The sequence below is a fragment of the Triticum aestivum genome, chromosome 7A (assembly GCF_018294505.1).
Source record: "Triticum aestivum cultivar Chinese Spring chromosome 7A, IWGSC CS RefSeq v2.1, whole genome shotgun sequence".
NCBI classification, from domain to species: Eukaryota; Viridiplantae; Streptophyta; class Magnoliopsida; order Poales; family Poaceae; genus Triticum; species Triticum aestivum.
Window position 1 is genome coordinate 571,759,850 of NC_057812.1, and position 14,254 is coordinate 571,774,103.

The 14,254-nt window shown below is 48.6% G+C and overlaps 1 protein-coding gene across 1 annotated transcript; it reads right to left on the reverse strand.

The window, feature by feature from the left end:
- Nucleotides 1–8,524: 8,524 nt before the first annotated feature.
- On the reverse strand, nt 8,525–9,036 carry LOC123153497 (uncharacterized). Its single transcript, XM_044572597.1, has 3 exons — nt 8,870–9,036; nt 8,689–8,788; nt 8,525–8,602 (listed from the first exon to the last, which is right to left on the reverse strand). The coding sequence occupies exons 1-3, from the start codon at nt 9,034–9,036 to the stop codon at nt 8,525–8,527; spliced, it is 345 nt and encodes a 114-aa protein (XP_044428532.1).
- Between the last annotated feature and the right edge of the window lie 5,218 nt (nt 9,037–14,254).

The window sequence follows — 14,254 nt, forward strand, 5'->3', positions numbered from 1 at the left end:
TTCATGGATGACTATCGGTGGCAAGGTGATGAAGATGACTATGAAGTCGTCCATGGGGGCCAGGCAAGAAATGAGGAAGGGCAGCAAGACAACCACCGCGGCTCGGGCGGGCGAGAAGACGAAGAATCTCCAGGACATGATCACGACTGTGATGCTGTACACGGTCATCATGTAGAAGATGCCGGACATGATGATGAGGAAGATGCCGGAGCAGACGAAGGGCATGATCATGAAGATCAAGATGCCGGAGGAGCAGACGACGATGGACCATCAATGGGCTGGGTGCAGGAGCCTCATATTCAAGAGCTGCTTCTCAAGCAGACGGATAACGCAAGAGCTGCCGCCCGAGAGAAAGCCAAGCTGGATCAACTGGAGATAGATGCGGTTACTCCATTGTATGAAGGATGCAGACCCGAGGATACCCGCCTGAAAGTAATGCTCATGGCTTTGGAGATGAAGGTAAAACACAAAATGACCGGCGCATGCTTCGACGAGAACATGTCATTCTGGCACGAACGTCTTCCCAAGGGGAAGAAGTGCCCGACCAGTTTCGAGGAGGCGAAGAAAGTCGTGTGTCCTCTGGATTTACCGCACGTGAAATACCATGTGTGCATGAACAATTACATCATTTATCAGGGCGAGCACGCGGAGTCTACCATATGTCCGGTGTGCGGCGTCACTCGATACAAGAAGAGGAAGAAAGCTCCTCGAAAAGTGGTGTGGTACTTTCCGATCACTCCTCGTCTGCAGCGGTATTTCGCGGACCCTAAGGTAGCAAAGCTCCTACGTTGGCACGCGGATAGGGAGGAGAAGAAGCAAGAAGATGGCGCAAATGATCCGGAGATAAATAAAAAAGACAAGATGCTGAGTCACCCTAAGGATGGGAGCCAGTGGCAAGCGTTGAACTTCGAACACCCAGAATTTGGGAAGGATCCAAGGAACATCGTGCTGGGCGCGAGCACCGATGGAGTCAATCTGTTTGGCAGCCAGAGAAGCACACATAGCACCTGGCCTGTGTTTGTGTGGATGTACAACCTTCCCCCTGGTTGTGCATGAAGAGGAAGTACATTCACATGAGTATGCTAATTGAAGGGCCGAAACAACCAGGGAACGACATCAATCTGTATCTGGGGCTGCTGAAAGAGGAGCTAGACACGCTGTGGAAAACGCCAGCCAATACGTGGGACGCTGCAGAGAAAGAATATTTCCCTATGAGAGCCGCACTGCTCACGATGGTGCACGACTATCTCGGTTACGGATATCTCGCAGGGCAGGTGGTCCACGGATTTTCTGGATGCTTCAGGTGCAGGGATGACACAACGTATCGCCAGCTAGATAGAGATCCCGGGTCTTTGAAAACCGTGTTCATGGGACATCGAAGGTGGCTTCACGACGATGACCCGTGGAGGAAATGCAAGGATCTGTTCGATGGTGAAACCGAACTCCGAAGACGCCCGCGTACGAGGAGCGGCGAGGAAATAGACGGGTTGTTGAAAAATTGGAAAGATTGCCCACTGCCGGGAAAGAAGCAAAAGGCGCCAGAGCCGGGAAAGAAGCGAAAGGCGCCAGAGCCGCTGCTGAAGGTATGGAAAACGAGGTATGTTTTTTGGGACTTGCCGTACTGGAAGATCCACCGTGTGCCTCACAACCTTGATGCGATGCATATCACGAAGAACGTGTGCGAGAGTCTGCTTGGTACCCTGCTCAACATGCCAGAGAGGACCAAAGATGGGCCAAAAGCAAGGGTAGACTTGAAATCAATGGGCATCAGGCAGGAGCTTCACGCTAATGATGATGATGATGATGATGAGGCGAAGTATGACACAGAAAGTCGTCGCAAAGGCAAAAAGGCCAAGAAGATCGGAAATGACTACCCTCCCGCGTGCTTCACTCTAAGTCAGGTGGAGATCGAGCAGTTTTTCACCTGCCTCGTAGGAGTAAAACTTCCTTACGGTTACGCGGGGAAGATAAGCATATACCTAGACCCAACAAAGCAGAAGTTCAGCAGGATGAAGTCTCATGAGTGTCACGTGCTGATGACGCAGATACTTCGAGTTGCAATCTGTGGGATCATGGACGCGCACGTCCGTGAAACGCTATTTGGCCTATGCAACTTTTTTGACGTCATCTCTCGAAAGTCGGTTGGCGTGAGGCAACTTAGAAGGCTACAGGAAGAGATCATGGTGATACTATGCGAGCTTGAGATGTACTTCCCGCCCGCATTCTTCGATGTTATGGTGCATCTGCTGGTCCATATCGTGGAGGATATCTTCCAACTCGGGCCAACGTTCCTGCACAGCATGATGCCGTTCGAAAGGATGAATGGTGTCATCAAAGGATACGTTCGCAACATGTCACGTCCAGAGGGAAGTATAGCCAGGGGCTTTCTGACTGAAGAGTGCATCTCCTACTGCACGCATTATCTAGGCATCAAGAACCCCGTTGGTCTGCCCGTCAACAGGCACCTCGGCAGGCTCGCTGGATGGGGTCACCATGAGGGTCGCCGCGAAATGCATGTCGACTTTGATGGTTGACTCGCCGACTTTGAAAGAGTAAACCTAGTCGCGCTACAACAGATAGACGTGGTCGATCCTTGGGTGGTAGAGCACAAAACCTTTATTGAGAAGACGTACAATGACCGAGGCCAACAGAGGATGGACGGAGATATAATCAAAGAGCACAACTCATGTTTCACGCGTTGGTTCAAGCAGAAGCTTCTGTCGTACCCTTTACATGAGGATTCTTCCGCGGAAGAACAACTCATATTCGCCTTGTCACAGGGCGCCGAGCACAACCTGATGACCTATGAGGCGTACGATATCAACGGCTACACATTCTACACCGAGGACAAGGACATGAACAGCGATGGTTATCGGAACTCCGGGGTAACAATGGAATCCTACACCGGTAACGACAAGGACAGATACTACGGAAGGATCGAGGAGATCTGGGAGCTGAGCTACGCTGGAGAGAAGGTCCCGATGTTCCATTACAGATGGGCCAAGAGCGTCCTAAAAGAAGACCGGTATTTCACCACCATGGTTATACCCGAAGCCAAATCCAAGACCGCGGGCGCAAACGTCACCGCGAAAAATAAGCCATGGGTACTGGCTTCCCAAGTGGACCAATGCTTCTTCATTACCCACCCATCAAAGCTCAGTCGTGTTGTCGTGAGGAGAGGCAAAAGGAAGATCATCGGAATGGATGGAGTAGCCAATGAGCAAGACTTCGACAAGTATGGCGACCCGAAGATCGAACATGACGACGACGATGAAGTAGTAGCAGCATACACCACAAGAAGAAGCAGGACCACCCGACCTAAAGGACGTCCGTTCCACAGAAGAACTCCATTTGCGAAAAAGAAGGGCAAGAAGATTATGAACAGATAGCTAGCTAAGATCGACTGTATTTAAATCGTAGTCTTCATTTCTCGGTTGTATTTCATGGGCACTTTTTGATATCATGAATATTTTTAAATTTCATGGGCACTTTTTGAATTCATGAATATTTTTCAAATTTGATGATATTTTTTCATATTCAATATGATAAAATATTGAATATTCATGAGGACACTCGACCTTGATCCCCCTCCATCTCGATCGCTATCCCCCTCCATCTCGATCTTGATCCCACCCGCACCCAACCCCGCTAGCTCCACCGCCGCCGATGACCCACCGCACCCTCCCCCGCTCCACCGCCACCGACGAGCACCCCCCGCACCCTCCCCCGCTCCACCACCGCCGACGAGCACCCCCGCACCCTCCCCCGCTCCACCGCCGCCGACGAGCACCCCCCGTTTCATATTCATATTCATTTTTTAAAAAATAATAATAAAAAAGTGTAGACTACAATTGTTGTTAAACAACAATTATTACTATTTTTATAAAAGATATTACTTTTTCATATTTATATTCATTTTCTAAAAAATTATTACATGCAACAAAAAATAAAAATAAATTACTTATGGCGCACCTCTGGCTGGTGCGCCATTGCTATTTACAAAAAAAATATTACTAATGGCGCACCTCTGCCTGGTGCGCCATTGCTATGTAAAAAAAAGATTACTAATGGCGCACTGACCGTGGGTGCGCCATTAGTAAGATTCCCCCCTAGCTAATTCCCTTCCTCTCGCCAGATCCCCTTCGTCCCTCTCCCTCGCAAGATCCACCCGCGCGCTGCCCCGACGCCGCCGCCCCGACCCGCGCCAGACTCCAACCCCGCCGCCCCCACACCCCCACCACCGCAGCTCCCCCGCACCGCCACCCCCGTGCCCCCACGCCCCCCACCACTGTAGCTCCCCCACGCCTCGAGCCGGAGGAGGAGGACCAGGAGGAGGACGAGGAGGAGGAGGAGGAGATGATGACCGCCTCTACCCCGCCGGACTCCACCCTTGCCGCCACCTCCCCTTCTCCGGCGGCTTCCCGTAGGTAATTTAGCGCCACCTCCTCCGCTGTCCCGCCTCATCTCTCCTCTAGTTCTAGGGTTCACACCATCACCGCTGAGCTCCGCCATGGTCAAAGCTCTAGCTTCTTGATTTGCCTATATGCGACGGCGCGCTCTTGCTCCATCCATCTAGGGTCCAGACCTCCATCCGCATCTCCCTCCCCGGCGAGGTCCGAGGGCACCACGGCCGTCGCCAAGTTCACCTCACCTTAGCCTTTGTCATCTGTAGACATGTATATATGTAGCTGCTTATCATCTGCAAGTTGTTGAAATACTAGTGTTGAATGATTGCCAGAATTGAGTTTGTGATGCTCTTTTCTATAATGGAAGAATCTAGGTTGATGATCCAGCGGCAGTAGGTTACGTGTCTGCATCAGGTGCATTTCTGCTGCTACCTCACTGTCATGTGCTGCCGTGACTTGCTAACCAAATTGGTTTGTGTCAATTTCATAAACTTGCAGGCTTATAGAATTTGAAATACTACTGTATTAGATACCCTCACTGTCATGGGCTTTCTATTATTAGTCAAGTAGTATGCTTAGAATCTTGTTGGGAGAGTAAAGCTTTGCTTTTAGTTTTTTCTTGTATGTGGGGATTGCTACAACTCATACAGGAGAAAATTGATAACTACTATGTCATTGTGTACTCCCTCCGTGCCAAGTGTAATGTCAAGTTTAGATTGGTCAATATGGTTCTCGTTTTTAAATTTTTTACATGCTCTCATTTTTTTGTGTGGGTAATGTTTTATATGCTCTTTATCTCTTCCCTTGACAGACATTCGACGAGGCAGTGGGCGATATAGCTTTCTAGCTCCTTAGGGGGGCTGTTCCTCTTTACAGGTGTGTTAAACAGGGGTTTGTGTGGTCATATGGAGTTTTTTAGGTAGAGAAAGTACCTTGTGATTTTTCTAATTTTGGATATATATCAAGTCTCACCAAGACATCTTCATTACAACACACAGGAGTGAAAATATATCAAGTGTAATGTGATACAGATGCTGTCAAAATGAGAAAATTGTTAAAAAACACTCAGCTTATCCAGGACATCTTCATTACATTCTAGACATGATAGAAGTGTACTTTGTTTACAAACAGAGTCAGAATTTGAAAAGGAAAACCCTTAAGCCTAACATACAACCTAGCTCTGCATTAGTTGTTTTGTGCTTCAAGTGTCCCAGTCAAGGACAAACTGAGTGGTTGCAAAATAATATTATGTGGTCAATGTGGATTTACTATTTTCTGGTGATAGTTCTGAACTGGTAAATAAGTTAACATGCGTAAGTGAGACTTGGCATTTTTAAGCTTAGGGTCACTACTAGGGAAAAGCCTAGCAGCAGCGCGGGTTTTAGGCCTATCAGCAGCGCGTGTACCCGCGCTACCAATAAGGCGCTACAGCTAATAGTTAGTAATAGCGTGGGTTGAAGCCGCGCTACTACTAACAAAGTTAGTAGTAGCGTGTGCCACCCACGCTACTGCTATTTAGTACCGGCGCCACTACTAACAAAATAGTAGCAGCGTGTCCATACTACCAACGCAACTAGTATCCTAAATACTAGTAGCGCACAGTCTTTTCCCACGCCACTACTAACTAATTTGTAATTAAAAAAATAAAATCCACCAATTCCATTTTATGCATACAGTTCCCAGTAAACACAACAATAGTGAGCACTGCTGGGCTCCTATTTCATGGTTAACCGGAAACCGAAGGAAATAAATCAGCCAAAAAATCTCATTATGCATTGCAACTCACAAATGACCACTTCAAAGAACATGCAAGTATCTATGTCATTAACAATTGCAAACATAAGTTTCTTTTTACTACAGTTGTTGTATGTACTATCACACAGTTCCTCATTCTGTTCTCACTCAATAATTAGAAAAATGAAAAGAAAAGATAGAGATAATCTGCCGCAATTGCTCTTCGGTGTCATGGATTCAGTCTGCCGCTTCAACATCTCATTATCCGGTAGCACTCTGTCGCTATCTTCTACCTATGAATAAAAACAGACCTTGTCAGAGAAGCAAATGTGAAACCTTATTACAACATGTATGCTAAGTCGCTAACCCATAGAGACAGCTAGAACAAATGTGGAAACTTTCCATGTTGCCGAGTAAGTATATTAACTAGACAAAGTTAGATGATAGTGAAGCTTAAAGCTACAGTAAGAAATATTAGATATACACATTTTGAAAATCAACCTCAGAAGTGGATACTCTAGTAGACCTGCAAGAGCAGATATGGTAGTAACCAAAATCCTATAAAGATTCGAGGTTAAAGATTATAAATCCAATTTGTCATTAGCATAAAAATATTAGTTCCATGAAGAAGTTTGTCAAGAGATATTTTCTAGTGTTTCTAAGACAGTGACTGAAACATAATGAAGGAAAACACGTTTCTGCATTTTAATTAGGGGGAGCTTTAGTTCTAAAATACTGGAACTGTGACCGAATGATCATATATACTATTAGAAAAACAGACCAAAATCCCCGCAGAACAAAACAGACCAAAAAAATTAACTTCCTACTTACAGTGGCAAGAAAATCTTATATGAATGTGTTATAATAAATAATGCTAACCATGAAGTCTTCTTCCATATAACAAAGGAACAACCTTCTTAATTAAATTTAACCCTGGCAGAATACTTGGTTATCCAGTGCAAAATGGTTGCCTTTTAAACTATGGAACACAAAGAATCATCATTAGCCGTCAATGCAAATCAGCTTCTCTCCATAGAGAAGAGAAGACGCCTTGGTCTCTTGGATGCATGAAGCACACCGTATATGCTAATCTGATCAGAGCATTTTCTTTTTCAATTTAATCATGCAATGCCAACATCCCCACCCATAGATGTTTTGTTTGTGTACGAATAGTACAATGTTTTCTTTTCAATTTAATGAGCAAAGTTTAAGGTCCATAGGCTCCTTTGTATCCTGTGGAACACAGAATTCTACATTGATTGAACAAATTGAAATTTCAACATTCCTAGAGGCATTGTTGCAAACACCTTGTGAGCGAGCTCAGAGCGTGCACCTGCTGCATAGACTAGACTAATCTAATCGCAAGCCGTCCTACTAGTAGCAGTTCAGCAGAAGGATCCTACTAGTTCATCTACTAAACTTACATAAACTAAATCTTACTAGCTCAATCAGAATACTATGGTTTCTACAAAACTATACTTTTGAGTACTGTGAGGTGTTTGCCTAAACCAACAAAACTGTACATTTGTAGCACTCATTTGCTCATACAATCATTCAAAATTCAGAAGTAGAAATAGAAGCTTATGCAGTTGCCGGTCAACCGTAGCTAATGGACTATAGAATTCACTGCTCCTCACTTGTGATAAATTAGGCTAAAAATTGCATGTTCAATTTTGCATCAACCGAACTTAAGAGAACGGAGAAACCGGACCTTGGGCTGTAGCTCTTGGCGACGTATCTCCTGACACCAGGGTTTATCCGCACAATCCTCCAGATTGAGTCATCGGTGTCATTAGCATATCCCACCCACCAACCTACCTGAAAATGAAATTGGCTAGAGTCAAACCCAACAACGCGTGCTGCAGGATGGCATCAAAAGCCCACTTGATGGATTATCTAGTGTTTACAACTTTGGCCATATCTGGAACAGACATGTGTGTATTCTTTTGCATATATAAAGGATCGAACAACAGAGGAATTATCACTAGCCATGGTTTGTTATTACTTATATTAGGACCAGCACCTTACATATATTACACCTCATGGATAGTTGTTGAACAAACAGAGACCATGCTTTACATGATGATGTCCCCTTTTTGCTGAGCTTTTACAAAAACAGGTACTCACATTTGACATAATTTATAATCTTTAGATGCCAATCCCTTTTGCTGGATGTTTATTATATATACAAAACAGCACAACGGTACACACGCAACTGGGACAATCATGTTTAGGTACAAATATAGTTTGCTGGGTATTAAGGAGCACCATGGACTAGAATTCCTAACTGAAGATTCACAAAATCAAGACCAGCATGAAGCTAATTGAGCACTTGGACTGGAACAATGCACTCACACATGGGCAAAAGCTAACGAGGCAAGAGCTTACGACAAGATGTATGTCCAGAACTGCTTGTCCTTCATGTGGCGTGGGCACAGATCATAGCGGACCTTAGCAAGTTCCTGCAGGGATCACAAATTACAGTTTGAGACCTGAGAGCAATCTCTGTCTTGGGCGAAGCGGAGGACGAGATCCGCGGGAGACCTACCTTGGCTCTGGCGAGCACGAGGACGGCGTGCCGCTGCTGCCAGTCCGAGAGCTCGGCCGCCGACTCTGCGGATTCTCCTACGACAAAGCATAGCACCGCCAGTAATCGAGAGGGAACTAGCAGGGGAGCGGAATCGAGAAGGGAGGAGGGAGGGGGTGCCTTGGTGGAGCTGGAGGGGAAGGACTTGAAGGCGTCAGGGGAGAGTGTCCGGAGGAAGTCAAGGAGCTGCGGCGTGACGCCGAGCTCCTCCTTCCCCTCCGCGGCGGAGGGTTTGCTTGGGCCGGTTCCGCCGCTGCCGCTGCCGCCGGCTCGGCGGCGGAATGGCCATGGGAACGAGGAGAAGTCCATCGGTGGGCAGGTGGGCTGGGACGGGATGCGGCCAGCGACGGCAATATGATGGATACGAGATTCGTCGGCGAGCTCGCTGGACTGGGAGGGAGGGGAGGGCAGCAGCGTGAGATGGGGAGCGGCGGCCACGCGGCCGCCGGCGTGGCGCACGCAGCGGGGGATGGAGGCGGAGGGGATCTGGATTGGGCGTTGGTGGATTTTTTTTAGACAGACATGGGTTGAGTGGTGTGGGGCATTTGCGGGTGGGAGTGTATCCGGCGGGGGTGGGTGGCGTGGGAGACTAGTAGTAGCGCGGGTGTCTGACCTGCGCTATGGCTATCCACGTAGGAGTAGCGTAGGTTTTACAACCCGCGCTACTACTACGGCTGGTCCCGGGAGGCACGGTGGAAATAACTTAGTAGTAGCGAGGTGTAAAAACCCACGCTACTACTATCAGGTTATTAGTAGCATGGTTTTCTCAAGCTCGCTACTGCTAATTAGCAGTAGTGTTTGTTTTTAAACCGCGCTGCTGCTAAGATTCTGTGTATAAGGTTTTCCCTAGTAGTGGGTCTTCAACTTCAACCATGAATTGGGATGATAATGTTATTTTGCCTTCTTAACAGAATGGTATCATAATCAGAACAAAGCTGCTGCAAATGCATACCTTTTTTTTACAAGTGCATCTGCACCTTCTGATCCATTTAGAGTTATCATAAATATATTTCCAAGGTTTTTTTTCATTTCACTGTAGAGTCTTTGCTTCTGGACTCAATGCACATTCATCCGTCATAAGAGATAAATACTAGTAAGTCAAGGGCACCAGAATTTGATCATGCCTCTTTTGAGAAGTATGTCTATTGATTCAAAATTGATCATACTATTGATGATTTTTTGTTGGGTGACCTATTATATCTGGAATGGAAGCTCACATAAGTTGAGCTTATTTTTTTCCATATGAAAGCAGAGGACCATATGGTCTGTGGCTGGGTTTTGTCTCCGACCATTGTGTTGTGATGAATTTGCAGGTACCCCGAGAGGCCCTTGAGTTTGTCGGAATGTCGATTAACTTCCGTTCTGGCAAATTAGGGTACTCCATATGTCCTATTTTCAGCAAAGGTCGTGCTGAAATTTTCTGTGAATTTTAGCATGACTTTGCTAAAAATAGGACATATGGGGTACTTGCAACTAATGCATGGGCCGGGGTATCTTAGTACTTAGTTAAGTAGGATCAACTGCCCCGCCATTCTTGCTGCATTAAACCATATGTGGCAATAGAGCCAAGTGATTAGGCCCAACTTAGAATTCTCCTTAGCATCGATAAACCCTAGATGATAAACCCAACACAGGTGGCAATAGAGCCAAGTGATTAGTGCCAAGTGATTAGGCCCAACCTAGGGTGCCTCGGCATCGATAAACCCTAAATGATGAAAACTTAACTTGGCTTCTATAGGGTGCCTCGGTGTCGATGAGAACCTAAATGATGTACGCTTAGGGTTTTAGGGTGCCTCGACGTCGACAAACCCTAAATGATAAAAGCTTAGTTTTTAGGATGCCTCGGTGTCAACAAACCCTAAATGATGAGACCATGATCTTGTTCCTTGACAATAACCAACTTTTTGACCAAACTTTTTTCCTATTTAGAGCGAAACATGGCCCACAACGATGAGGCCGGCGGTTCGGGCGGCAAGCAATTCTGGGAGCTGTCCCAGGAGTTGGAGGAAGAACCTCACCGCTATGAGGACGCCGCAGAAGACACCAATCCTGACTACACAACCCCTAGTGGTGTCGGGGATGACACCACTGATGATGGCACCGCGGATGCCACCACTGATGATGGCGGCGCACGCACAGATGGCAGCCAACCGAAGAGGCAACGGAAGGGCCGGCGCCCGAACGTGCTCGACACCGTCAGGGAGGAATTTACTGAAGTGAACTCCGATGGGCATCCGACGGCACCCAAACACGTAGTCAAGGGGTACTCGGTTCAGCTCGGGTGCATTCTCCGGAGCACCGCCTCGATCAACACCGAGAACCTAAGGCATAAGGACCGAGGGAATTTGCGCAGCCTCCTCTTCATGACGCTGCACGAACGATACAAGTTCCCCGCTGAGTTCGCAAACACACGCCTCTCGGGGAATAAAGTGAACGGTGCCGCCCTCACGAGGATGAGCACGGCCCTGTCTACTTGGAAAAGCACGGTGAAGGCAATGATTGACAAAGGTGATAGTTATGAGAAGATCAAGGCGAAATATCCTTTGATTAGCGAAGATGACTACAAGGAGTTCAAGATCAAGTGCAAGAGCCCCGCAACCTCCGAATCAAGTAAGTGGGGGAAAGAAATGTGGCAGTTGAACTTAGGGGTCCACCAACTCGGTCCCGGCGGTCACAGAGTGGCGGAGCCTATATGGGACAAGGAGGACGCGGAGCGTGTTGAGCAAGGCCTACCGCCCCGCTTCGAGAAATACCGTGACAAGCAGACCAGGAACTTTCTCAGGGCCCGGTACAAGGAGGACCCGGTAACAAAGGAGCTTACCACGGATCCGAAGACCAAGGCGCTTGAGCTTGTTCTGGTAAGGAATACACCCCCGCGTAATTAGCTCCATATGGTTGCATTCTAATTAATCCCCAATATTTCTAAATGGTTCACATTCCTTCCGCAGGACAAAGAAAGCAGTAGCGCGGGGTCGTCTCAGAGCTCCCCTTTCGACACCCCTTTGAATAGGGCGTTGAACGTAATGAAAAACAGGGATAAGCTCAGCAAGCCAATGTCAGCTGGTCGTGTGGCCGGCAAAGGCTTGTCCACAAAATGGTCGTCATACTATATCGCTGGTGGGCGAAAGGAGAAAAAGACCAGCTCGGAAAGCTAGTCGCGCGAGGTTGAAGCACTCAAGGCGCAAGTGGCGCGGATTCCGGAGATGGTCCAAGAGCAAGTGCAACAACAACTGGGATCGACGCTCACCGGCATTATGCCTACCTTGATTCATGGGATAACGACGTGGATTGCGGGTGGCCAACAGGGGCCGCCCCCGATTCCCAGCTTCATGGCCAGCAACTCGCACAATGCGCAGGCGGCGCCATTGGTGTCTCTGGCGGTGGCGGTATTGGTGTCTACGGCGGCGGCACCATTGGTGTCTCCGGCGGCGGCGGTATTGGTGTCTCCGACGCCGGCATTGGAGCTTAATGCACCCGGGTGTACGCCGGCCGGCACCTCGCCAGCAAGCGGCCCCTCTGTCAGTTGCACGCCCGCCATTGGCGGTGCCTCGACATTAGCCGAGCTCGACGTCATCACGGTAACTAATCCTCTCGGCCGAGGACTTCGTCTCCTTGCCTTTGACTGGGCATCCCTGACGCGCTACATGTTTTCGCAGGGCGCCGCCGACGTTCCTTGCACTCTCCTGCACTTCGTGGGCGGCGAGTTGGTCGATGTCGCCAAGGGCAGAATTGTTCAACTGGGCAACCCCGTATTCCACGGAAATCCGATGCCACCCACAATGTATAGGGTTGAAGTGGTTCGGGTGTTGCCAGGCTGCGACGAGCTGTTACCTCCGATTCGACCCGCTGGGGCCGACGAAGAAGATGAGATGACCCTCAGCGCCTGCGTAAGTTGGCCCCTGCTTTGGCCGAAGAGCCAGATTCGTTTGGGGGCGGGGGACACCACCCCACAGACAAGACCGCCAGTCGTGCCGGCGCCAAGCCATGGCAAGAATGTCGCAACGCTACCGGACATGCCGGACATCCCTATGGCACAGGATCCGGACATGCATATGGCACAAGATCCGGACGACGACGACAACGGTACATTTACCAACGTCGATAAGTACTTTGCCGAACATGGGTACGATGACGAGTTCTGCGGGCCTCCTTCTCAAGAACCCAACCAAGACGACCGCGATCTAGCTGGTACGTCGGAGAAACCCAGTTGCAACAGGCGTCGTCTGGCGTTCAGTTCTCAGGAGACGCCTCCAGCTGCCGCCTTCACCGAGCCTCAGATAGCTGAGGTGCGAAATATTATCAGCCCCAACACGCTCAAGAAGGCGGTCTTTGAGCAGAACTCGGTCCCATTACAACAGATCAAGAAGAAGAGCCGGAAACGGCAGACTAAAAAGGGCGCCGGTGCGAGCCAGCCGGCACCGAGTACGATCCGTGCTCAGGACGGGCCACCTTCACCTAAGGATATCTCGAGGAGGGTGCATGTGGCGGGTAGGGCGATGCTACCGACAAATATGCTCAATGCTGCAACCGGTGCTATGCGGAGTCTGCACGACAGTGTTCTTTCTTTGGAGAAGCGGCGTCTAAGAGAGAATGATGTGGCATACCCGGTTTTCGTGGCCAAGGTGCCAGAGGGCAAGGGATTTGTGGATGGCGACATCGGGGGTACGATCGTCCTGCGGTTTGATGACATCTTTGCTATGTTTAACCTTCATCCGCTGCACTACACCTTCGTTCGGCTGTTTTCGCTGAGTATGGAGATGCGGATCATTAGAGACAAGACCCCGGACATCGTGATCGTCGACCCCTTCTACATGCGTGCCAAGCTCTTGAGTAGCGCTGGGGACCACCAAGTCGCGAGTTCACACCTCAAAGACGTCATTCTGGCAAACCCAGATAAGGATAACTTCCTTGTGGCTTACTTTCCCGAGTAAGTCATCCCTTAACCGCCCCGTAACATATGATTTCTTAGATTTCGATCGTTCTTTTTTTCTAACATTCCGTGTTCTGTGCAGTGACACACATTGCACACTCATCCTCTTAAGCCCAAAATATTCCATGGCCACGTATTTCGACCCGAACCGTAACTCCAAGATAGACTACACAAATATCAAGAAAGTTCTTGATGATGTTCTCCCCGGCTACGCCAAATCTATAGGCACCTTCACCAGGGCAGTTCGTAAGTACGACAAGCACGTGTTCGCCCACAATACGACGTTCTGCTACATCAAGCAGCCGCCTGGCAGTCAGAAGGATGCCTACTACGCCCTCCATCACATGCGGGTGATCGTAAGGGACCATCATCACCTTCTGCTACCAAATAATCTCAAAGATTGGGCCGCGAGCTTGTCGGCAATCCAGGACGCGGACATCAGACAAGAATTCTTTCGCATCCAGTCGGAGTTTGCGGACATCATCCATCAAGATGTCCTTCATACCTCGGGGCAGTTCTACCTCAGATATCAACCGTCCAACAGGGAGATAGACGGAACGCTACAAATGCAGGCTGACAACGCCCGTGATTTCATGA

What these genes read in the sequence shown, in the direction of transcription:
- LOC123153497 (XM_044572597.1), bottom strand. Translation starts at nt 9,036, where the DNA reads ATGGACTTCTCCTCGTTCCCATGGCCATTCCGCCGCCGAGCCGGCGGC. An exon ending in TCCCCTGACGCCTTCAAGTC is followed by an intron (nt 8,789 to 8,869) that starts CTTCCCCTCCAG and finishes CTCTCGATTACT; the next exon opens with GGCGGTGCTATGCTTTGTCG. An exon ending in TCGTGCTCGCCAGAGCCAAG is followed by an intron (nt 8,603 to 8,688) that starts GTAGGTCTCCCG and finishes TGATCCCTGCAG; the next exon opens with GAACTTGCTAAGGTCCGCTA.